Source organism: Podarcis vaucheri (genome assembly GCF_965113315.1).
Source record: "Podarcis vaucheri genome assembly, chromosome: 5".
NCBI classification, from domain to species: domain Eukaryota; kingdom Metazoa; phylum Chordata; class Lepidosauria; order Squamata; family Lacertidae; genus Podarcis; species Podarcis vaucheri.
In genome coordinates, this window is record NC_138763.1 from 45,038,530 (window position 1) to 45,065,161 (window position 26,632).

Sequence of the window (26,632 nt, forward strand, 5' to 3'; positions counted from 1 at the left end):
GGACATATAAAGGGCCCCATTACCTTCAGTAGCTTAGGGCCTCATCAAACCTAAATCCGGCTCTGCTGCTAGCGCAGGCACGGCGACAGCGGCTCTCCTGCAGGTCGTTCCCAACCGCAGCTGGAGACACGACTGCAGGAGGAGGCTGGACCCAGGACCTGCTGCATACCGCGTGCGTCGTCCACGGCAGACACGACTCCACTTTTGGCCAGCTAGAGTGCTCACCCACTGATAGGCAGTGGGAAGAGGCCCAGGATCTAGAGCGATCCCTCTCTCTCCCCCACCCTCCCGCGCCACCTAAGACTACGCATTTCGTTTCGGATCCTTGCATGATCCTTGCACCAACAGCGCCGTCTCTCCTTCCGGGAGGAAAGCAACGAAAGCAAAACCGCTCTCTGGAAAACGAGACTTTTCTAAGGCGCAGATAAAACTTCCCCAGAGCAAACGAGATCACCCACCTCGCCCGCCTCCCTCGGAGGGGCCGCCTACCTCGTCCGCCGATTGGAGGAGGGATCCGCGTTGCCGGTGGGGCGGCCTTAGCCAAGCCGGGCTAGTCGGTGGTTCCGCTGCGCGAGCGTCTTCCTGCCTCGCTCTCTTTCGGCGCAAGCCATGGCCTCTCTGGTGGATCTGGAGTGCCTCGCGGATGGAGTCAAGGCGCCGATTTGCACCAGCAGCTTCTTGTTCCGTAAGTTGAAGGAGGGCTGGCCTGTCGCTGCCTGGAAAGAGAGGAAACGGGGATAGGCGAGCATGTAGGTGGAAGGGGGGAAACGGGGCCCTTTGGGGCAAAGCAGGAAAAGGCATTTGGGGGGTTCAGAGGGACCTCTTACTGGGATCTGGGTCGTTTAGACTTGACTCTTAATGGGATTTGTTTGAACTGGGTCTCTATATGTTCAAGGCCCGGAAGCACGTGGCGTGGCGACGCTAAGTTATCCCGGTGCCGCGTGTGCCTCTTAAAGCCCCAGATGCGTCCACGTGGCTTGCTTGGCTCGTTACATTGGAGGAGCAGGAGGGGTATTTCCCACCGAAAATGCATTAGATCTTTCGTACTGTAAGATCTGCCTATGTTGTAATCAGAGGAGCGGCGAATATTTCTTGACCCTAGAACAGCAGTTCGGCGCACGTGGGTTTTGGAGTCCACGTGCATCGCTGAGCCCAGTGAGACATGCTTCGGCCTTCGGGTACATAGAATCAGACTACAAATAATGTTTCTGGGGGCCCTTCTAGTTTACGTCGGGAACATAGCACAGTGGATTATATATCCTTCTGCGGCAGTCCAGCAAATGAAACCGTTAGAAATATAAATTCTGTGTACAGGCAGTATGAGATCTCATAGCTATATTAATGACAGCAATAAAAGTTTTTGTTAGAAAACAAACTAATTATTGCATCTGAAAATTGTTTAAAAAGATTTTGGGGACAATCCAATTACGGTAATTTCAAAAACACAGGGAAGATTTAAAAAGTGTGAATGGTAAATATGAATACTTTGTAAAGAGTGGATTTGTTTCCAAATGGTCAAATGCCTTCTTGCAGAGTGGCACAACTGCTTTTGCAATAGTGAAAAATACCTCTTAGCTTGAATCACACACCTTCTCCTCATCCCCTCCTTATTTTATTTACAGTATCGATTTGGTACTAGGATCCAACAAAACACTGACTAACCCAGATGTTGTAATCTTAATTTAATTTCTTCATTGGTCAATCAGGAATAGCTGGAGGGAGGGAAGTAAAATAAGGACATGCACAAAATGCCGAGATGAAATATTGAACTCATAGTAAATAATGGAAGGTAACTAATGTTCCCCTCACTCAAACAAAGGACATTACAAAGAAGAAGGCGGTGTTATAAATGTGCACAATGAAAATGTTAACTTCTGTAAAGCAAGCATAGAGCAGAATTGTCGTCTGCAGGAGAAAAAAATTACTCCTGGGGTCTTAACACTGCATTTTGTCCACTCAGGAATATCTTCCCCACCCACCCCTCAAAAACAGGAAGATTATTTAGTGCTCTAGTGGTAGCATAAACAAACAAAAAATGGATTTAAGGTAGAATTCCAAGTTATTTTGCTTGCCCTCTTTTGAGAAATTGCTGAGGATAGAAGGGACCCAGTGAGCTTATGCATTTGGTAGCTGCACTTTCCCATTCATTTCTACAAGAATAAATTGAATACCTAACAGCTTAAAGTGAGAAGCATGTGAAGAAAACACCATTCTAAAAGTTTTATAAATATTTCAAATAGCTGGCTCGAGAGGGTTAAGAAGGAAGTTGTTCAGTTTCTTGCAAATCTGCTGCTTTTAGAAAATGGACTTATCAGTTGCAATATTTGTTTGTTTCTCTTTTCCCCCACCCCAGGATGTGAGCTGAACAGCAGTACCCGATCCTACACTTTTAAAGTGTCTGATGAAGATGACTCTGATCATATCTTGGCTCTGAACATGGTGAGAGAGGTTACATCCTGAGCTTGGAAAACCAGGACCCAGACCCGTTAGCATGACCTAGTATTTGAGAACTCAGCTAGTAGCCAGAGGTAACCAGGAGTTCTACCTAGGCAAATCCCTCTTCAAATACTAGGCACCACTTGGTTTCTTTGCTAGTTACCTGGAAGGATGAGCCTCAAACCAGGAGAAATCTTAAGTTTGCCCAGTCTTGTGCTGTGAGTTGGCTACTGGACTTCTACGCTCCTGTTTTTGAAGCGGGACCTAAAGTTCCCCAGAAGACCTTTTGGTAGAGATTATGGTTTTTTACTCTACTGGTTGTATCTGTTAATGGATGATCTCACACTCCTAGCTGCTTTATGGGGTTTGGGGAGGGGGGTATTCTCTCTTTGGTAAGTATTGCTGAATATTTTGGTTTTTACTCCTCTTTCCATTTTGTCCTTCCATCTTCAAGATTTGCCTGTCGGAAGGTGCCAAGGATGAGTGCAATATTGTGGAGTTTGTGGGGCACGACTATCAGGACCAGGAGATTGTGGTGCCAGTGGCCAACCTAAAGTTGTCGTGCCAGCCTTCGGTAAAAGAAACAGTTGTGTGCATGGGCAATGTGGGAGGTGGGCATATGGTGGCTACAGGGTCTGAAAGGGCTAACGGGAAGACATGGTGATGGTGGGGGAGAAGGCTGGGTTTGCAAGACCTGAGATCTTTGTCATGGAGCAGGCTCCTTTAGGTCATCAATTCAAATGTGTGGTTTGATGCAGTGTTTTTAGTATGACCTGAAAGGTGTCAGTGAGAACTTAATTTGTTCCTTTTGTTAGTAATTATTGTTATTGTTATTATTTGTACCCTGGCCGGAGTCGGGCTCAGGGTAGCTAACACCGTAAAGCTAACACAGTATACAAAGAACGTAAGAACATAAAAACACGCAATCAATTAATTAAAATCTTAAAATTAGTTCAGAACAAATTAAAATCTGGACAGATTGCAGTCCACGGGTAAAATTGAGAGTGGTTAATATTCTCCAGGGCCAACTGTTACCACTGGTCTTATAAAGGACCTGTGAGCGGGCTAGGAGGCCTCTTTAATGCTTGTTCTTATACAGAAAGAAAAGAATCAGACTGAACCCCAAACAAAGCCTGGGGGAACACCTTCACCTTACAGGCCCTGCGGAAAGATGTCAAATCCCATTCAGCTGTGTGTGAGAATTTCATGGCTGGGATAATAGAAAATAGACTTGCTAGTGCCCTGGCTCTCTAGCCCAGAAGCAAGAGGGGAAGAAGAAAGCTCAGAGTCTAGTTGCTCTAAATGGGATCTGGAGACATTCCTTCCTCCCATCACATCTTCCTCTCCTTCTCCTTTCTCAGTTGTGCTTGGAAGATTTCGAGCTCCAACCTCCAGTGACGTTCCGCCTGCGCTCAGGATCTGGCCCGGTCCACCTTGCAGGACAACACCAAATATGTAAGGAGGCTGGACTGGGATTTGGGGAGCTACTGAGAGCAAAGGGGGTTCCTAGAAATTAAGAGAAGTGGGTGTTCTCTCTTAGGGAGGGATGTGCTGTGACAGACTCCTCCATCCATTTTGGGCCTGTGGGCACATTGCAGAGTTTGAGGAACTGTTGTGGCCACTGCCACAAAATGGCTGCCACAGGTAAAAGACAAGAAACTGGGTACAAGGCGGAGGCTGGGTGTGAGCCACACAAGCCGAACCACATACTTGAAAATCCCCCTCCCTGAAGGAAAAGTCACTATACTTGGGTACAAAAACTGTCCCCATCAAATACATACGTGCTGCTTTCCCCCAGTTTGCAGCAGTGGGTCTCCCTTTTGCTCCCTACTCTTTCCTTTTAAAAAAGGTGGGTTTGGTTGGTCACACTGAAAAGCAAATCCCCAGCTCCAGCTGCCCTGTGTCCCTCCTTCCCTTGTCTTAGAGTGGGGTAAAGAAGCTGAAACTTGCCTTCCCGTGATTAAACCAGCAGCAACAACCATAGGAGAGCCAGGGCACCTTGGAAGGCACTGCTGAGGTGTCTTGAGGCATGGGGGGGGGGGACACTTTAAAACAGGCTACTGGGAGGAATGTCATTTATATAGTCAAAAGCACCCAATGTGTGGCTTTGCTCAGTGGTGCGCTCTGTTCATAGTTGCGTGTAGGTTGCTCGTCCTCCAAGTGAGGAGGACTTCGCCACATCTCATGGGCAGGTGTGCATGATGGAATGGTACCTAGCCCTTCTTTGAAGCATAAGGCAGAGAGCTGGGGAATGTTGTGTGGATGCTTTGGCATGCACAGGTAATTCACTGCTTGAGACGCTCTTAGGAACGGGGTGGAGTTGGCTAGCAATGGTGAGAGGAGGGGCTGGGGGCATTTCCCCAGGTCATACTGCAAAGTAACAGTTCCAGCTGCTTCTTTCAGTTCACAAAAAGGACCTCTCAGATGATGAGTTCAGTGAAGATGAGGAGGATTTTAGTGAGGAGGACGAGTCCATGGAAGAGGAGGAAGGGGAGCTACCTCCTATCAAGTCAGCGAAGAAGCAACGCAGATCTTAGCCTGACATCTCCCTGAAGGTACGTGTTTGTGGAGAGGTTGGGCAGCTGAGAAACGAGGACAGATGCCCCCGATCTGGTGCTCTCCAGATCTTATTGGGGAAAAACTCTGTGACCGTTGGCTGTGCTGTTTGGCACAGCAGGTTGAAAAGGAGGCCCACCTGGGCCATTGCAGTGCTAAGATTGGGGAGGTGACATTGCCAGCTGTTTTTGCTCTACTTTGGTGTTCTTCCAGCTACAGGAGCTGACTCTGTGACAGCAGACATACCACCAGAATTGCTTTTTAATATAACTGGGCCTACCAGCCCTACACTGTCATCCATTTTCTGGCCTTAGGAAGTAATAGAGCCATAGGGATAAAGGAAGCTGTCTTAGGCAGAGTCCAGTCAGCTCGATATTCCCTCCCTGTTTGTATTTATACCCCACCAAGGAGCTCAGAGTCACCGCATACTATTATTCTCACAACCACCTGGGAGGTAGAATAGGCAGAGAGTGAATGGCTGGCCAAAGGTCACGCAGTGAACTTCATGGCCAAGTGGGGATTTGAACCCTGCTCTCCAAGGTCCAGCAATCAAACCACTACAGTGATTGGCAGCAGCTGTGCAGGGGTCCAGAAGGAGGACATTCACTGCCCTACCTGGAGATGCTGGGAATTGAACTTTTGGCCTTCTGCACACAGAGGAAATGCTCTCTTATCACTGAACAGTTGGCTTTCTCCGCTGTGTGTGGCTAGCTGTGGTGAAGAAGGCTTAGTGGTTCACCTCTTTTGGTGCTCAGGGTGCATAGACGCTTACACCACCACACATAATTGAACTTTTTCTTCCTGCCAGGTGCTGCTGGTTTTCTTCTTCCTAAAATGCAGTGCTCCTAGTCTGCAGCTGAACTTCTTGAAAACCTTTCTTATATTTTCTATACGAATCTGATGGCTGACACACGTAACTGGTGCTACTGACTACATGGGGGAATAGCCTGCTGTTTGGCAAATCCGAAGACTCCTCAACCACATCCCCCCCCCCCCCGAGAAAACTGGTTCCTGTTGTGCCTTCTGGTCAGATTTTTTTGGTACTTTGAAAGGTGCCCAAACTTACTGCTGCTGTTGATGTGTGATAGGTTGTTTTCTCTGCAGGTGAGGCAGTCAAGAGAGGGGTGCAAGTTTTATGTTCCCTATGCATTTTACATCTTTTTAACGGATATGTTCCCCAAGGAATGGGTAATACCTGTGGAATGTAAGGTGGTGTCTGTGGTTGGTTGGTTGGTTTGCTTCAGAAAGCAATAAAAACATTTTAAAAGAAATAAAAGAAATTAGTTACCTGCTGAGCCTCCTTCTCTTGAAGCTTGTGTGCCTTAGTTCTTGGTTTTGGAGTGCCCAGACAGATCAATGCAGGGTTTAGTTTCTGAGGGGAAAACCAGATCTTATTTTTAATCAAATTTTAAAACCATATATGTATTTGTTCATATTACATTAGCCACATTCTAAATGCCATTATTGTAGAGAGTTTTTAAAAGGATTGCTTCCAACTGAACTCCACGCCAGGGAGAAGGAATAGAACCTGTGTTATGCTCCTGTTGTTTCAGCTCATCCTTTATATGTAAAGAGCTGTGCGTGAATTAATAGTAAGACATGGATCATAACTGCATTTGAGACATTTGGACATAGTTGTTCTCACATTGTGCCATCTCTTCTAACAAGTTTTGCTTTTTTGGAATAAATGTGTTTGCAATATGTGGACTACTCTGAACTTTTTTTTCTTGGTGGGAAGTGTGGAATCGAGAGCCATGGAGCACCATGATGCTCACTTTCCAGCTACAGGATTTTATCTTCTCCTCTTGAAATACATTATAAGTATGAAAGGATTTCTTGCTGTTTCCCAGAAGTGGCTTCACACGGGATCTCTCCCTCAGCTTGTCTGGCGGAGTAACATATAAATGACGTTGAGCATCAATCTTGGCATTGCCAGTTTGCCTAATTTCAAGATCTGGGAGCTTGCTTTTCTTCAATTTAAATAGCTGATAGTTTTTACTGACTTATTTTAGTCAGTAGAATTAATAAAATAGTTATAGACATGTCAGTAATGGCCAAGAAATACACAATTAGTATGCAAGTTTTAAGCAAGTAACACTACTAAAGACTAGCTATGCACCCCTAATCTAGGAGTAATGGGAATTCCTTTGAAGGAGACATAGCATTGCCCTGTAAAAAATACTAATGTCTTAGCACTATTATTTCCATGACTAAAGATGAGCACCTAGTTTCCCAATACTGTACTTCACTACAAAATCTATATTACTTGATTGAGATATAATTGCCTGGTTCATTCATAACACCAAGCCATGGTTTGTTTAAAAAACTGCAGGTTCTCCCATACATGATCGAACCATGGCTTGTTACTCCAAAGTTAGGCTTGCTTTCCAGCTGCTTTTGCCTTGTGCCTTTGTAGTTTGGTGAGTATCTGGGGGTCAAATGACAAAGCAAGTTGAGGTTAAAAGAGAACTGTGGGTTCACATATACAGTGGTACCTTGGGTTACATACGCTTCTGGTTACAGACTCCGCTAATCCAGATATAGTACCTCGGGTTAAGAACTTTGCTTCAGGATGAGAACAGAAATCGTGCTCTGGCAGCATGGCGGCAGCAGGAGGCCCCATTAGCTAAAGTGGTTCTTCAGGTTAAGAACAGTTTCACGTTAAGAACGGACCTCCGGAACGAATTAAGTACTTAACCCGAGGTACCACTGTAATGCCAAGACAGAATTAACTGTGTAGTGAAAGAAATTGCCATTAGCTCTGTGCTCTCTTAGTCAAGTCTAAATATTTGTTAATACATGGCATGTATGACCCCACTCAATTGCAGGTCTAGTCGGGGGTAGAGGGTGCACAATCTTTAATGGGAAGGCAGCGTGGTAGTAGGGAAGTTTATCTCTTCCCTCCCCAGTGAAGCTGGAACAACCACTCTGCAAGTGCAGTTAAGAGCCTTGGGAGAAAAGTCCCCATAGGTGCCAGTGAGGATGTGGCAACATAGGGAGCTATCGGGCTATACAAAGTCAAGACAATTGGTGCATCTTGCTCAGCACTGTCAACATCTCTCCACCCCCCTTATTATTTTCTTTATTTTTCTTCTCCCCCTAATGCTTCAACAAATGAAACGGATTTGTAAAAATGCTACATGGAAAAAAACAACAACGAGGCATTACACTTACTTCTGCAAAACAAGAAAATCCTTAATAAAATATTTTTTTAAAAAAAATTGACTGGCAGCAGCTCTCCAGGGTTTCAATATTTCTCAGTTGTACCTGGAGACATTTTGAAAGTCAGACATTTTGCAAGCAAAAGCATGCACTCTACCACTGAGCTATGGCTTTTTCTGGAACCTTCCCCTAAAGTTATTAGCTGATACCTGTTCTGGCGGTGGTGGGTAAGTGAAGAGGTAACCCCCTCTCTAAGTCCTCCTTCCCAATAAAAATCTCCCATATCTAATTTAATAAAACTAGGTACGCACTCATATCCTGCAAATGTCTAGTTTTGCTCCTAAGTATTACAATTCCAATAGTTGGGAGAAATCTTGCAAGAGGCAATATGGTTTATCCACCCACAGAATATGATTCTTGAAGGCTAGTTAGGGACTCCCTGAAGTAGTGATGGTTGGATGTTATATCACATTCCCTTCCTGCTATAAGTACCTACAGCACATGGCACACCTTAGCTGCCTATCTCTAGAAGGGATTTTGGGCCTGCAGTAAAGAGGCTGAGAAAAACCTTCAGGTATGAAGAAGAAGAAGAAGAAGAGTTTGGATTTGATATCCCGCCTTTCACTCCCTTTAAGGAGTCTCAAAGCGGCTAACATTCTCCTTTCCCTTCCTCCCCCACAACAAACACTCTGTGAGGTGAGTGGGGCTGAGAGACTTCAGAGAAGTGTGACTAGCCCAAGGTCACCCAGCAGCTGCATGTGGAGGAGCTGAGACGCGAACCCGGTTCCCCAGATTACGAGACTACCGCTCTTAACCACTACACCACACTGGCTCTCTTGGTTTTGTTCAAAATTTATCTCCGGGAGTGGCTGAAGCAACCGGCCTTTCTCTTTTCTTTAAGGGAATGGGGATTTTCCTACCTGCAGATGAGAAGAGGATGTCAAAGAGCCCCCACCCCAGTACGGTTCCTGCAAAAGGCTTGACTAGTTAGTGGTTAACAGCTGTAGGACTTCCATGAAACAACAGGCTATGCAGCCACAAGATGGCAGACTTGCCATCATTATTGGTGCCTAGAGCTTTCCTTGGCCTGCTTTGCTACAGTTACAGATAGGTAGCCGTGTTGGTCTGCCATAGTTAAAATAAAAAAATTCCTTCCAGTAGCACCTTAAAGACCAACTAAGTTAGTTCTTGGTATGAGCTTTCGTGTGCATGCACACTTCTTCAGATACACTGAAACAGAAGTTGCCAGATCCTGCTTTGCTACAGTGAGGAAATGGTTTTGTTTTCACATTTTTGTTGGAAGGCCCTAGATCATAATATAGTAATGGCACAAGTTTGCATTCAACTAAGTTTTGCTCAGGCTAGGCCTATTGAAGTTAATGGACCTAATGTCAATGAGCCTACTCTTGAGTAGAACTGATACTGGATACTAAAGACTCATCTGAAGAAGTGTGCATGCACACGAAAGCTCATACCAATAATAAACATAGTTGGTCTCTAAGGTGCTACTGGAAGGAATTCTTTTATTTATTTGTTTTGTTTTGACTACGGCAGACCAACATGGCTACCTACCTGTAACTAAGGACTCAAGGGTTCGTGTGCGGAGCAAGACAGGAACCCCCATGCTTCATAGACTGCCTTTCTGATATAACCTTGGCTCACCTTTCCTCAAATGCTAGACTGACACTCTCAGGGTGTCTGACCTCACTTCCTGCTTACCTCTCTTTTTTGTACCATCGTGGGAGAGAATGCATCTTTCCTGTGTCTCCTGCAGTGGCTCTTTGCACATTCACCTTAGTTAGCTAAAACTAGGATATTTCCTATCCATCATGTATTTTCTATGATGAACAGCTTTCGTATTTCCCCTATTCAAAGTATCCATGTGATTGCATCAAGGGTAAGGTGTGATCCTTCAAGCTGTGCACAGTTCAACTTTTGCTGATGCATTTAAAACTCCAAATGCCATCAGGGTACAGTTCACAGATCCACTAAGCCAGCCTTCGCCAATCTAGTGTCCTTCCGACCTTTTGGCCTGTGGCTGTTCTGATGGGAGTTGTAGTCCAAAACATCTGGAAGGCACTAGGTTGGTGAAAGCTGTGCTAGGGCATAGCATTAGTATAGAACTGGTGCAATATTATAAAGAGCACAAAATTGCATTAAATGAACCCTGGAGAAGTTCGCTGCAGATTCTGAATCCTTCATTGTTCTAACCCATAGTCGTATAGGGAGATTTGTCAAATGCTCCTGTTAAACGTTTTTTGAAGAGTTGCAAGGATTTGAATGTTCATCCTTTCTTCTGCCTGCCTTCTGGGCATGTTTGATATCTTTTAAAGCTGCTTTTGGTATCTCCGCTTTGAAGCATCATTTAGTAATATCCCACTGGGCTGCATGTGGTGTATCTTATGTCGTGGGTTAAAACCAGAGAATGGCTTTGCACAGACCGGAACAATGAGACATATACCCCCAACTGCTTTTCAGTTAATATCCAGTTCCCAGTGATTTACAGGGGTGCCTGGATTATTACAGAATGCTGTAGTCCACTCTTTGGGATTTTGCTCTGTTTTGCGTGGCAATGTGTTCAGCAACAGAATGAGTGTCTTCACCACTTTCACCAAGATGTCAACGCCCTGCTTCTTCTTAAATATTGCCACCCATATCAGAGGCAGCTCTCCAGAGATCAGTATGACTCTGTTAATATCACCAGGCATTGCATTAGCTCTTTGTGCTGTAGTATTTCCACTAGGAGCACTTACCAAGCTACCCACACTCACTCATGAAACACTGACTTACCGTAGGTTCTCTTTTCCCTAGGTTTCTTTAGTTTCACTAAAAGCAAGAGAGAGCATCATATATGCCTTGTCCCTCTCAGCCTGGGGATAACAAACTAACAGCCCCCTTGCCTTGGAAAAGCTTATCAAAAGCAACCTCTGACAGCAAGCTCTCCTTCCCCTAGGACTTCCTTTTCATTTGCACAAAGTATTTGAATCCGTTTTGATAGCATCATCTCCAGAGGGGGACCGATTGCCCTATCCTGACCCTCTAATCCTATTCTTTCCCCTTAGACACAGACTCTGTGTGTGTGCGGCCCCCATCTCTCTCTCACACACACCTGATGACAATCTCAAAACTGATGCTGTAATCCACAAGGATTAAGGACTACCTCTTCTGTTCTGAAAACTTCAGAAACTGCTGGAGGGAAAGTGTGTGCGTGGGCATATATAGTGGTGTACCAAGAAGCTTGCAGCCCCAATACACTGGAGCAGAACTTTGCTAATTTCATACATAAACGTTCAAGTGCTTTCAGTGCTGTAACGGACCCTAGCAATTTTCAGACAAGGCAAACACACAGTGTTGCAGCGACCACAGGTAAGATGCTGCAAGTCCCAGGTGGCATGAGACCCAGTTAGCATGGCTGGTGATGGTGAAGAATGATAGTTCAGGTCTGAAGAGCACCAGGTCGGGGAAGGATGCTTCTGATTAGCATAGCATTTTAAAAGACTCTGCCAAGGTGGTCCCACAATTTTAAATGTAAAGGGTCTGTAACCCCGGCATCCTGAAAGATGAGAAGTGGCATTCTGAAGTCGTAGTGCAGGGATGGAGGTGGGAATGTAGAAATTTCAGTGGGGTCCTGTGCAATGCCAAAATTCTGCACGCCTATACCTCCCGCGCTCAGTTGTAAATCATAGTTGTGGAGCCCCTGAGGGGCACTACCAAATCAATAGGATAAGCCAAAACAACTCACATTTCATGGACTCAGTATTGCAGAGATCCTTTTCCTCACAGCCCACTCCTTTCAAAAACAAATAAAAACAGAGGCTAGCCAGCCTTTGTTGAAATGAGGCTGTATTTGGATGCTTCGGAAACCTTAACTGCCCCACCTAAACACACACACAAACACACACACCCCATGTACACTGAGCATTTCCCCCACTTTGATGTGAGGACATCCAGGTAAGCACCATGAACTGGGGTGGGGCAGTAGGATATTTCTCGCAGAAGCAATATCATCTCGAGGTGAGGATGTCAAGAGTGCAATCTCAGTGTTTTGCCAACTCTCAGGGTCAGTAGTTCAGCCATCGCGGAGGCAAGAGGCCCTGAAAGCCATGTGGTAAAGGTTGCTTAGGCCTACTAGTAAGTAAACAAACAGGTCTAAAATTACAGCATCCTGCACTCTGAAGTTTGTCCGAGCTACCCTCAGATCCAGATTTGATGACATACCCATACCCAAACACTGTCACCTCAGTGCAGCAAACGCGTGGAGGGTCTCCGGTTGCTTTAGATAGGGCTGATTCTGTGAGATGGATTTAAATTGCTTTCAGAAGCCCATGCCCCAAAAGTGTATCTAAGCCAGTGCCAGGCTGTGTTGGAATGGCTTTGGAGGAGCTGGTAACATATTCATTCATCTTGCTATTTTATTCTGTTCAGTGGTACCTCGGGTTGAGAACTTAATTCGTTCCGGAGGTCCGTTCTTAACCTGAAACTGTTCTTAACCTGAAGCACCACTTTAGCTAATGGTGCCTCCCACTGCTGCCACACCGCCGGAGCACAATTTCTGTTCTCATCCTGAAGCAAAGTTCTTAACCCGAGGTACTATTTCTGGGTTAGTGGAGTCTGTAGCCTGAAGCGAATGTAACCTGAAGCGTATGTAACCCGAGAAACCACTGTAATTGCTTCAGGATCCTTGTTGGGGGTGGGGGCAGCGGGGTGGGAAAGCAGTTTGGTTATGTGTATGTGCTAATGTCCAGGAAGCGTCAGGGAAATGCATCAAAAAGTGCGGGATGAACAAATTATCAATGAGAAGATGTATAAGCTCCCTGGAAGCAAATGAGATCAGATGCTCAATAAAATCCAGATACGAGCTAACCTCCGTGTGAGGTTTGTGCAAGCAAATCAGGATGAGAGTTCAATAAATAGATGGAGGGCAGGGGACTGTCTTTCTTTTCCTCTGGACACCAGGAATTGCAGGTGGGCAGAGTGCTGTTGTGCTCAGATCCTGCTTGCAGGCTTCCCACAGGCATCTGGTCAGTCACTGCGAGAACAGGATGCTGGACTAGATGGGATATTGGCCTGATCCAGCAGGGTTGTTACGTTCTTTTTAGTAATTTGTAAACCACTCCAGGAGCCTTATTTTATTTCTGTCTGAAGAGCATCCAAATTAAAGATTTTTTTAATTAAATGGTGCAATTAAATGATTATTTAATTCCTTAAATAAATACGCCACAGGGCGCCGTCTCACTTGCTCAATGCTGCTACGTCCCACCCCTCTTTCATGATACTTTGTGTTAGGATAGTTCACCTGTACCCATCACCCTGCCTTTACAACACAGAATGGAGCCCAGAATGGAGAGAGAGAGAGAGAGAGCAAGGCGCTTCTGCTGATGCCTTACCTGGGAATTGCAGCTTTTGTGTTCAGCTACTGATCATCAAAGAGTGCAAGCAAGGCCAGCTCCCATGCATGGCTGCTGATGCCCCTAGGCCAGGTTTGTGCTGTGGGTATAAACAACAAAATCATTCCCATGGAACCTGCCCTGGAAAGCTGGGTTAGGGAGCTCTCTGAGCCTGGGAGAGAGGGGATGTTAATTGGGTCTCACAGTCTCGCCTGGGGCAAGAGAGTCACCCAGCTGTGGCAAAGGTGTTGTTGTCACTGTAAGGCTGCATTAATATGGGTCCCCTTTGCAGAGATGTGCTGTGAACTCTGTTGTTCTCATTGGCCAAGTGCCATTGGGGGCTGAAGGACCTTCCTTGCTTAAGGTATAAATCTGCTGAGACCTTCCATTGCCACACCTTCCAGCTTTTTACGGGGCTGAGGTCTAGGCAGGGAGAGAGGGGAGAACAATGATGCAACATCGGGATGGCCTTTGGCCAGAGAGCTTTAAGCATGTGGATTTGGGGGCTAGGTTGAGCGGCTGTAACTCCTTGTTTCCCAACTACCACCCTTCCCTCCCAATTAGGAAAGGAGAAGGATAGACACCTGCCTATAAAATTGCATTGATCTGGGCCAAAACTGAAACTCATCTAATCAGAACTTTCATTGTTGTCTCTCCAAGTTTCTTAGTTTAGCAGTGGGAAAGGGGAGATGCAGTGGTTTACCCAGTGGCGTAGCGTGGGTTGTCAGCACCCGGGGCAAGGCAAGTAATTTGCGCCCCTAACCTGTGGATTTGCGCCCCTAACCCGTGGATTTGCGCCCCCTAACCCCCAGATGTTGCGCCCGGTGCGGCCGGCCCCCCCTGCACCCCCCACGCTACACCACTGGGTTTACCAGAGCAAGTAGTGGGTGATTATCCCCTCCAGGAACTGATTTCAAAGCAGTTTTATTCATTTTGCAGTGCTTTGATTGAGCTTTAATATATATATAGATATATATTGTTACGCACTTGGAGGCCTTGAAACAGTGCAAGCTAGAAAATTAAATATTTCACAGAAAGTTATTTGTGTAACCCAGGATTAACTTGGCTAAAGATGACGTGAAGCCTTCTTGATGCTAACCAGGATTGAAAAGGATTAAACAAAACTGGCAAGGGAGGGGATACACAAATTGTAGCTCAGGCTGTCCATAAATGTCTGACTGTTTGAAGTAACCCACAGGAGAGGGATCACACTTTAAAGTGCCCTGAAGATGAGCATCTCCCTTTGCAGTATTAAATCATAGCCAAAAATGTGAAAGTGGGAGAGGGAAGAGAAATCACAGGTATGCTAAAATATTTATTTGGACCTGTTAGTCCTCGCCTTTTTGGAGTGTCCCTGTAATGAGAAAATCCAGATGGAGGCAGGGGAAAGTGTGAGAAGGCAGTGATTTGGAGGAGGACATCATATGGCCTATGAAGAATTAATAGAACAACAGGAAGCTTGCTATCCACATTGAGCAAACAGAAACGGGGTCTGAAATGAATTTGCATTGCATTAGGGTTCCCTAGGGTGTGCCTGCAGCGCAGTGGTAGAGTAAATGCATTGTAGGCAGAAGGTCTCCGGTTCGATCCCTGGCATCTCCAGTTTAAACAAGCATAGGCCAAGGGCCCCTTTCATGAGTTTCTGATATCACAGAATTCACAGAATACAGACAAACATTAAAGGGGGGCAGGAGGAAAAGGGGAAGGGGAAGTCTGTATCAGCTGCACATGGACCAGCTTGGATGTCAAGCATAGGAAAAAGAAGGGACCACACCCATGGTGGGTGGGGAGTAGAAGCAAGGTCTCAAAATGGTGCTCAAAAGTTGAAAGTGTTTTATGGTTTATGGCCAACATCCATTTTGAGATATCATATCCTGAGTGAACCAGCTGTTCCAGAATAATGGAACTGGACTGTCTTAAGTTTTTGTTTTGAAAAGCTTTTCATTTTGTATTAAGTATATAGCTTTTCCATTTTTGCCTGTGTAACATATAATCATGAGGCTGCAGCAGGGCTGATGTCAGATGTCAGCATTACTGGGCACATGCCGCCAGTTCAGGGGTCCCATGGCTGATCCCCAAAGTATCACTCTCTTGCTCCTCCTCAATTTCCTCTTTGCTATCAGTGCCTGTTCACCAAGAATGCAGGCAGTGACCAGAGTAAGGAGACGGAGCAGCTTCCTCCATTTCTCTTGCCTTCTCCTTGTGAGCAGTTGTGCAGATTGGGGCCAGTCTGGCCAGAGGGCAGGTGGTTGATGGTGGCAAGAAGGAGGGGTCTGACTCTGACGCACTAAGGGCAGCTAGCCCAAGGGTCCACACTGAATTGTCCTATGGTAGTTTGCCTTCTTTTATCAGCTGCTGTTCTCACCTCAGGCTTTGGTCCCATAGAGAGAGGTTTACAACACCATGGTTTCTGCCTTGGGGGAAAATCAACAGCTGGAACAGGCACCAGAAACAAGGGTTTCTTCAAAAGCAAAGTTTATCTTGAGAAAGGATGATGCAAGTTAAAACTTAGCTGCGTATGTATGCAGTGGCGTAGCGTGGGGAGGTCAGATGGGGCCGGCCGCACCAGGCGCAACATCTGGGGGTTAGGGTTAGGGGGCGCAAATCCACAGGTTAGGGGGCGCAAATTACTTGCCTTGCCCCGGGTGCTGACAACCCATGCTATGCCACTGTATGTATGCTGAAAGAGGTGAGCTTTAAGGAAGGAGGGGTTTGGGTGTTTAAAAAAAATCAAGAAAATTGAAGTTAAAAAAACACAAATGGATACAAAGCAGCTTTGGATAAATGTAATCCGAAAACAAGACTAAGGAATATGATCGCTGAGTGGTCAAGGAACATCTCTCGAAAGAAAGAGTGGGGGTGTAAAACAGAGGTTAAAACAAATGTGGTTTAGTGTCTTCAGACTGCCACCTTGTGGACACAGGTTGGCTTAACGACAAGAGTGGCTTCTGTACGTACAGTGTTAGGAAATTTATCTGTTCTGCCAAGGATCTCCAAATAAGAAGTGCCATGTACAAATAAAGACAGCAAATTAATATGGCAAAGTCTCTCTTGGAAAGATCTTCTGTAAGCAGATCCATTGAGGGGACCAAGATCCTTGGATCCCCTGGCTGAATGTAAGTGGGAGAGAGGAACAGAGTGCGGAATAATCTCTCTTTCCTGAATTGTGCCCAAGGAAAGCACAGTCCAGTTGTGTCAGTTTCTACAAAACGTAGGAAATAAGCATTTGGAACAGTACAATGTTTACACCTTAGGCAACATAAACTATTTTTTTCAGTCTGAGGTTTTAGGTACTTAGGCTACAAATATTAAAGAAAATAGACGGGTGGAAGGCATGTTTGTTTAACATCTAGCCTAGTTAAGAGTTCAAGAAGTTGTATTTGGGTTTGGTTTTTCACTTTTTTGGATTATTTTAAATTTGGGCTGTGAGCCACTTTGAGCCTCCAAGATAAAGGAGGCTACAAATGTTCTAGAGAAATAGAAACTAAATAGCAAGGAAAATACAAATAAAACTAAGATCTCTCTGTGGATTCTTTGTAAGCGGGAAACTCAGTTTCCTCCATTGCTGCTGGGTCCATTTCTTGATCATATGGGAAGTGACTCTTCCTCCTGCTGCTGCCATTCAGAGCGCAGCTGGTGGCAGCAGGCAGCACTGTCACCACACCACTGGGGTATTTTGCTGCTGCCTCTCCCATCACAAAATGGGAGGTCACCTTAAAGTACACTACACTGCAGGGGTCCTTGGAGTGTTCTCTCATTTCCCAGCACAGAAGAAAATGGAATGCCCACGCTCCTTCTGGTTATCTAAATGAACAAAGTGTGGCAATAGAAACAAGATCCACCCCCTTCCATGTGTCCCTGACTCTGTCAATGTAAATCTCCCATATAAGGCTGTAGGCCACTGGAATTAACTCACTTGCCTTCAGAAGTTTACGATATCTATCTATCTATCTATCTATCTATCTATCTATCTATCTATCTATCATCTATCTATCATTTATCTCTGTCATGTGTGTTATAGAAAAACGAAATACTATTAATCACAATAAGTGATATATGCAATAATAGTACTTAGGATTTACATACAGTGGTACCTCAGGCTACATATGCTTCAGGTTACAGACGCTTCAGGTTACAGACTTCGCTAACTCAGAAATATTACCTTGGGTTAAGAACTTTGCTTCAGGATGAGAACAGAAATCGTGCTCCGGCGGCACAGAGGCCCCATTAGCTAAAGTGGTGCTTCAGGTTAAGAAAAGTTTCAGGTTAAGAATGGACCTCCGGAACGAATTAAGTACGTAAGCAGAGGTACCACTGTAGTTAACTTCCAGTGGTCAAAGTACTTTTTTTACAGTGTCTCAGAAAGAGGGAGGGACACTTTTATTATCCCCATTTGAGGACAGACGGGGAAAATTTGACACAGGATTTTCCGTTCAAGTTTTCCATATATATATTTTTCATCTAGAGAAGCCAAAGAGAAGGTGTGGATGATGTTTTCGGCTTCAACAAAGCGGTGTTGAGGAGTGCAGTGCCCTCCTTGGGTGAAGTGTGTATAGTGGTACCTTGGCTTAAGAACTTAATTCGTTCTGGAGGTCCGTTCTTAACCAGAAACTGTTCTTAACCTGAGGTACCACTTTAGCTAATGGGGCCTCCTGCTGCCACTGCAAGATTTCTGTTCTCATCTTGAAGCAAAGTTCTTAACCCGAGGTACTATTTCTGGGTTAGCGGAGTCTGTAACCTGAAGCGTATGTAACCTGAAGTGTCTGTAACTCGAGGTACCACTGTATGTGAATGAGTGAGGCGGGGGGGGGGGCTTTATCTGTCACTCATGGATCAGGCTGACAGGAGCTGTTTAGGTGGCAAAAAGCCCTGATTGCTGATCTGGGAAAACAAAATAGCAATTGTAATTATGGTCTTTGATAAGATAAGGTCTTGGGTGGGGAAGGGAGTCCTGAGCAATCACTAGCCATTTACACTGAATTAGCAGCTGTCAGTCCACGCTGGTCCCCAGGCTGGGCTGAGAGGGAACATTATTAATGGGATAATTTCTCAGTAAAGCAGAAGGGCTAAGGGTCACCCTGACCACAAGCAGTAGTATCCTCCTTCCTTCTGGCCCTGCTAGATTTGGGCTTATTGTACCAACAATAGGTAACTAGATGGACTGTTCATACACTTCTTCTGTGTAGGGGTCACATACCCTTAACTTGATTTTTCACCAGTTCACCCATATCCATGTTGCTGCCTACTGTTCAGTGGTCTTGCCTGCCTGCCTGCTCTCATGAAAGGTAAGTTATCCTCTGCCTTTTAAAATGTGTGAGAAGATTCTCTCTGTGTCTTGCTCCCTTTAAAGTTTCTTAGGAACAAAGCAAAACTGCCTGAGACCTTTGGTCCATCTAGCTCAGTACTGTCTGCACAGACTGGCAGCAGCTCTCCAGGGTTTCAGGCAGAGGTTTTTCCCAACCCTACCTGAAGGTGCAAAAAGCTGGTGCTTTTTTAATGCAAAGCTTGTACTCTACTATTGAGCTAGTTTTCTTTTGCCCTGTATGAAGTGCAGGGAACTTCTCTGGTCTGGGGAATTTTATGTTTGAAAGCCAAAGCGGGACACTCATTTTCTCAACTTGCTGGAACAACACAAGGAAATCTGACCTGGAGCAAATGAACTGAAAGTCACCTTAAACACCAAGTGTTGAGGACTGGAGAAAAATGGGATCTTTTAATTTTTGTGTTGTGCAGCTCAGCCCTACTCAGGAGTGGAGGAAAAGGTTTGTGTCTGATCTCACTTTCCCATATTATATCTCTCCCCCCCCCTTGATTCCCACAAAAGAATTGAAAATACAGGTGTCTGCAGTCTGCTAGAGATCTTCCCATTTCTACCTTTCTCTTACTATTTCAGAATAATCACTCTTTAGCTGCTTGTGGTATATTCTCTTCATTTTTACTTTTATTTTTCCTAACCTGCTACACAAGCCCATGAGTTGCTTGCAAAGCACTCTCTCTCATACACATTCTTCTTCTCTGGGGACCACTTGTAGCCAAGTAAGATTGTCTTCCATAAACACAGTTTTAACAATGAGTCCCTAAGTGACTGTGGAGGCCAGTTCTGGATCCACATGTCCTTCCACAGTGGGGACATTGGTTTCGGGCTGGAGTTGATCAATCATTCCTTCCTCTTAGCACATTATTCCCTTTTGTCCTGAGTTCGAGTGTCTTCAAAGCCCATGACACCTTTGGTAAAGGCTGTTCTCTAATTGGAGACCTTGCAGGCAAGTGTTTCCCAATTGTTGGTGTTTATACTACATTTTTTAAATTTGCCTTGAGACAGTCTTTAAACCTCTTTTGTTGACCACCAGCATTACGCTTTCCTTTTTAAAGTTTGGAATAGAGTAGTTGCTTTGGAAGACGATAATCAGGCATCCACACAACATGGCCAGTCCAAAGAAGTTGATGTTGAAGAATCATTGCTTCGACACTGGTGATCTTTGCTTCTTCCAGTACACTGGTAGTTTGCCTGTATTCCCAAGTGATGTGTAAAAAATTTTGAAGACACCGTTGATAGAATCTTTCAAGGAGTTGGAGATGGCATTTATAAGTGGTCCATGTTTCACAAGCATACTGAGCTTAGGGCTGCAATCCTTTCTCCACTAAACCTTCTGAGTATTGTTCTTATTCCTTAACACTTATAAAGTCCTTAAAATTATCTAACTGCTATTCAGATATCAAAAGATAAGATAGTGTCTGCCTGCAGGCTTTCAGTCTAATCCAGGAAAAATTGAGTGGGGGGGGGGAGGAAAGCAAACACTGGAGCATATACTGATGGGCTGGGCCAGGTGAATCTCCCCTTTGCCCCGATATTTACCCTGGAAGGCAGGGAGAGCAGACTCACAGTAGCCCTGTTCCTGGCTCATGGATGTGGCAAGTGCACGAACGAGACTGACATCTAAGTAGGTATGTATAAGATTGTGCTGTTAGTCTCTTGGAAAATGAAAGTGAAGTTCTATTTGCTGGCCTTTTCTCACTGGTATGAGTAACCTATGAGTAACCTATGCCCTGTAGGTGTGATTGATGATTCCTTGTATGTATTGCTATTTTTCTAGGAAAAAAAGGTGCCAGAACTCACCATGCTCTCTCATAATGGCAATGGTGCCCACCTGAGAGGTGCCAAAACTGAGTTCTGGTGAGTTCCTGCTAAAAAAAACCTGTTTGTATGTCCTGAGGAAGAAATTTGCTGCATAAGCAAAGAAAGAAACCATCCCACAGACAAAGCTATTTAACATTTTTGTTTGCTTACAGCACTGACGCTGACAACAACAAAACATGCTTGAGATGATGCATTGAGTTTGGCTTAGCACAAAATGCCACCAGCCGATAACCTCGGTCCCACAATGTATAGTGTCACTCCTTTGGAATGGGTACTGGAGTGACCATTTCATGGTCTAATTGCTCTACTTACCACATCAAAAGAGTTTTACAATGATTTGGAATGAAATATAATAAAATGCTATAAAATAAAATCATGCATAAAAAACCCAACAGCAGCCACCACAAAGGATAAAAAACAGAATTGCAGCTATAACAACATCTATTTCAGCTAAAAAAGCTATTTGAAATAATAAAAAGAGGCTTGCATCTGCTTCTTGAAAGATGGTAAAAGAAGATACATACAATTCCAAATAGAGATGGGTGAACTTACCCCATCAGCTACAAATTGTGAAGGGTAATTATTCAAATGGATGTTGTGCCTCTGTGCTAGGTCAGTCCCTGTCTCTGCCATTGAGTTACCAGCTGACCTGTGTCAGGACATACCATCCCTGGCCTGGAGGGAGGGGAGTTAGTGGGCTGTTTTTGTTTTTATTTATGTATTTTGTGTTTTTGAATTGTGATTTTATTCTGTAACCGCCCTGAGACCTGCGGGAATAGTACGGTATGCAAATTTAATTTTAAAAAGTGTGTCTGCTCAGGCTATTTCACACTGGGCAAAAGATTCCTGCCTTGCAGGGGGTTTCGACTAGATGACCCTCAAGGTCCCTTCCAACTTTACAATTCTCTGATTCTAGAGGTACTGATTCAGACAGAAGTTTTCAGACAGTTCAATATATCTAGTGCATCCTGGGCATCTGGCATGTGTAATGTGGCATTGTTTTTCCAGCCTCATGCATCACACCATCACTGGCTGTTTCCGATTTGTTTCTTCCACATGCCTTTTGCTTGATTGGTTGTTGCATGGTTTCAAATCCAAACTTTTAAACAGCTTGGTTCTTTTGGCACAGAGTAACTAATTTGTTACTGCAAAATCATTTCATGCTCATGTGCACTGCAAATGGGACTTTTTAACTTCCTTCAGAAAGTAAACAGATATATCAAGCGAGATCTGAGCATGTGCAAAGGTGGCAGAGTTTGGGTGCTTAGTCATACGCAGAACATGTGAGCATAGAAAACATGTGTTAACTTGCAATCAGGCTCAGTTTGAATTATGAAAATGTTTTTGGGATTGAAGTCAGGGTTCATGAACTATGAACCTACTGGATTCAACCTACAAATAGAATAATATTGAGTTTTGGTGGCCTCACCAAATCCAAACCTTCTCAGCTTGTTCAATCAGTAGTCTTACTGGCATGCAATGAAATTAACTCCTAAGTGGAACAGCAGTACTTACTGGGGAAGCTACACATATGTCATAACTTTAGTTTTCAATAAGTATTGCTGTTCCAATTCTCCGTTGCAGTTTAGACAGACAATTGGTTAAAACTCTGTCCTGATGGAAACTGGAAACAGAAAGCTAAAAGATTAATATTGCATTACAATTATGTATATATCGGTTCTTTTCTTAGTATATCCTTATTGGAAGTGACTGAAAAACCTATTATGATAATGATCATGATTATGATGATAATAAACAACTGGGGTGCAAGGTATCCCTAAATATTTAGGAGAGACAGACAATGGATGGGTCTGATGACCCTGTAGCTTCTCAGGTTTTTATCAGATGTGGCAGTGGAGACAGGATACTGGGTTGAATGGTTTGCATTCACCTGGCAGGAAATATTTCTTTATAATAACTTTGGGCTTGACAAAACTTTCAGTTGAGTTTTGTACACTTTGCAAATGTTGCCTCGAGTTATATTCGTTTAAAAGGATTTTTTTGTTTGATTTAGCAACTAAAAATTATTATTTTTTAATGGTTTTGGGTTTTTAAATAAAAGAGAACAATGAAAACATAACTTCCAAAGCCAAATACAATAGAATAATTTATCCAAAATAGCCATGGGAGGGTAACCATAGCATTCAGATGATTATATCCAAACTGAAGAGAGTGCAAGACTGCTATTGACCGAGTGTTGTATTGGCAAAGAGAAAATAGCAAAGCATCTGATAGAACTCCAAACTTTTTTCAAAGAGGGCCAGATTTGATGAAGTGAAGGGCTGTGAGGGCCAACCAAAGGGCCAAAAAAAGTTGTTGACCTTTTTTTAGGATTTTACCCCAAAGTTGCTGAGCTTTTTTAAGGGTTGGAGTTGTTTTGGGGGGATTGATGTTGTTTTTAGGATTTCACCCTAGAAAATAAACTGCCACAGGGGCCAGATTAAACTGACCGGAGGGCCACGTTAGGCCCCCAAAAAGCACTTGGGACATGCCTGCTTTAAGACCAACAGATTTATTGTGGCATAAAGTTTGGTGGGCAACAACTCAAGCCACACAATGCATCTCTTGAACATTAAGGTGCCACAAGACTTTAGGAGGTTGCAACAAAAACAACTAATATTAAAGCTGACTAAGTGCTACATGGAAGAGACAACTGAGTTTAGATAAATAAGTGTTTTGGGGTGTTACATTGCATATATATATGGGGTTTGGTTTTACACACACTCACACACACACACACACAAACAAACAAACAAACAAACAAACGTGGGTGTGATCTGGGGTTGGGTTTTTTCCTAGCATGGGAGTGGGGAAAATGTTACTGTTCCCAGAAAAAGCACAAAGTTAATTAGACTGCAAACTCCTGCGCTTCTGCCTAGCCCCAACTTTCCTCTGTTTCCAGTTTGAAGGGAAATTAGTGAAGCTGTAACTTCTGGCCTTATCAGTACACAGAGCAGATAGAATTACCTCTCCAGCAGAAGGTGTGCTGCTTCCGAACCCTCCTGGGGCTTTCACCCCCTCTAGCTGACCTGCTCTGTTGCTTGGGCTTGGCTTCAGAAAGCAGCAGACAAAACGAAAAATGACTTGAGTTTGGCTTTAATAGTTTTGTGGATATTTGTGCCACCAATGTTCTCTCCCCCCCCCCCCCCGCCTCCATGGCTTAGCATGCCTTGAAAGTAGAGGAAGAGAGGAAGGGTAAGTGGATAATGGGACTTAGTGGAGATAATGGGCACTGCAGTGTATTTATTTGTTTTGGTGGTGTGTTTTCCCCCTCCTGAAAGTCTTGCTCTTTACTCTAATTCTTTTAATGTCTATCACTTGCTGCAGTTCGCTTGCACTGGTTGTCCCAATCCACAAAACCAGATTTCCCAAAGTCCGTGCATAATAGTTTTAAGTCAAGTCCGGGCCCCATGCTGAACTTTATGTGGTGGTGGCTGGCATGACAGAGTAGCAAACCAAAACTACAGCACTTGTGAGAATGCCTGCTTTCCGCTTTGGATGGGATTGGTCTTTAGACCCTCTTTATGGGCATATGAACACCTCTCCCCCAAACACACAGCTGGTGTCTTTCAACAAAAACGAATTACCCTGGGAAAACATGGGCCTGTGAAACCATACTGGAGGAGTAATGCAAGGAGTTCTGGTAGTCATCCAGTAACAATTATGCCTGAATTTATTATCCCACCTCTTCTGTGAATGGGTTATTGGATTCCACTTGGACTTCATGTCTTGGGTTGTCCTTTGAAAAAGATGCTTGGCCAACGCTTTCTGGTGTGTTCACAGGATGATCTCAGAAACCAATTGTGGAAGCTCCAACAGTCTTGCTAGAATAACCTCACAAACTGGGTTCCTGTGATCCAAGGAAGAGAATGCTGGGACTTATTTGTGGCAGATGCCCATTCCTCTAGCTACCAGGCGACTGACATGGGGTAACCACTGGCTTCTGTTGACAGGACTGTGATTTAGGTGCCAGAGGATCAGGGTGTAGATGCAGTGGTCTGGATGGGATGCAATGGAAGCTTCTTCCCAGCAGCTTAGACGATGTTCATCCTTGTTCAGCCAATCACATCTCCATACTTCTTAATTATCTGCAGTAGGTACAATTTTGTTCCTGGGTTCCCTTATGCTGGGCTTGGCCTCTTAAAATCCTAAACCAGCCTTAAAAACATCGGGAGAGCATCAGGGATATACTGCAGCAGACTGTGGCGGTTCCATTTAGCCCTTATGACTTAGCATTTATGTATTTATATCCCACCTTTTCTCTAAGGAGCTTGAGGTGGTTCACATGGTTCTCCCCACCCCTCATTTAATACCCACAGCAAAGAAGGTTGCTTTGGGTAGTTTAAGCTGAGAGGCAGTGAGTGAGCTCCATGGTTGAGTGGGGATTTGAACCCTGGTCCCCTAGGTCCTAGTCTGACACTCTAACCACTATGCCACATGGGCTCTCATTGGTAGACCTATCCTCAGAATGTGTCTAATTGCCTATACCTCTCCCCATGCCTTGTGCCAGTGGAGTCCACAAGTTCATTTATGCATTGTGTGAAGAATGGCTTTGAATCACATTTTCTTCCCTGGGTTTTTGAGTTGGTCATTTCAGGTCCTGTAGGGCCAGCGAAGGCAACAAGTTAACTGTTCTTCAGTCACTCAATGCAAGCCTCCACTCCGGCCCTTCCTCTTTCTTCCCCCTGTAGTGCTTCCCTTCTCCACTTCAGCGATCTAAAGTGGCCTGGCCATTTTTATTGTGTCTCTCTCTCTTAAAGTGCTTAATTTTTGAAATGAAAGGTGCTGGGGCTCAAGTCCATCTGGAAGATGCAGCCTTTGCCCTCCTCTCCCAGCCTAGTGCTCCCTGGGGTTGATGAGACTTGTAACATCTGGAGGGCACTGGGTTGGAGAAGCCTGGTGTACGTAGCCCATGCAGAAAGGAAGGAAACCTGTGCCTGTGTGCTCCACATGTCACCGGTGCTGAGCAGCAGCACTGCAAACAGGTTCCACGGCTAAGTGCCAGCCTTGGTCTACATAAAGCCCTGGGGAAGGGGAGGAGAGGGGAGAGAAGCAGCCATTAGGCTTTGTGGGTGCTGGGTGTTACACACACACACACACACACACAATTAACAAAGCACCATTGGCTGCTCCTGCACATAATCTGCATACCTAGCGGCCCAGTTTTCAGAAAACATACCATCACCTTAATGCACTTTCATGCCTTTAATATTTTTAGTGTGCTTATGTTTTCATGAAAAGTGAAATATACATCTATTTAAGTATTGCATGCTCTCTATGTGCAAATATATTTTCCCTGGTCTCAGACATGCATTTATTTTCAAACCTGTGCACCTACACAGGCCACATTTCTCAGGTCCCATAAAGGACGGATTCCTCACTTTTGCACTCTACCTAGCCTCTAAGGCACACTCGTTTTGCGCCATTATGTGCCGAGCGTGTGTTTGTGCAGATGGTCAGAGAAAGCATAGGATATATATGTGTGTGTGTTTGAATATCGCACCAACAACCTTCTCCCATAGCCATGTGCATAATACACTTTTACCATTAATGACCGTGAAAGCACCCCCAGGCACGGATCCCAACATTTACCCGACATCTCTCCCACGAGCGTTTCTCTCCCCACCGCGACACAAAAGCAGGTGCTTAGACACACTCGCCTCTACACACAGCGATTTCCCTCTCGCGTGTAGCCAAAGCGCCCCACCGTGCTCCAAGACTGGCACACACTTCAGCCTGCTTTCTGCCGCTTTGGCACCCGTCACACACGCGTCCGAGGCTGGTCGTGGGAATCCGCGCCACCACCCCCCGGGCAGCCTCGTGGGTACGCACACGCGCGATGCCACCGGGCACAGGCCACAACGCACAAGCGCATGTGTGTGATCAGCTCACCCCCCTCTTCCCTGCCCAGCTGCTGCGTGGGTCTCTATGTGAGCGAGAGGAACCCACCCCC

The 26,632-nt window shown here is 44.9% G+C and overlaps 1 protein-coding gene across 1 annotated transcript; it reads left to right on the plus strand.

The window, feature by feature from the left end:
• Positions 1-498: 498 nt before the first annotated feature.
• On the plus strand, positions 499-6,693 carry NPM3 (nucleophosmin/nucleoplasmin 3). The gene is made up of 6 exons (XM_082223475.1): positions 499-685; positions 2,354-2,439; positions 2,891-3,010; positions 3,798-3,891; positions 4,840-4,991; positions 5,801-6,693. The coding sequence occupies exons 1-5, from the start codon at positions 610-612 to the stop codon at positions 4,971-4,973; spliced, it is 510 nt and encodes a 169-aa protein (XP_082079601.1). The 5' UTR covers positions 499-609; the 3' UTR covers positions 4,974-4,991; positions 5,801-6,693.
• The last annotated feature ends 19,939 nt before the right edge of the window (positions 6,694-26,632 follow it).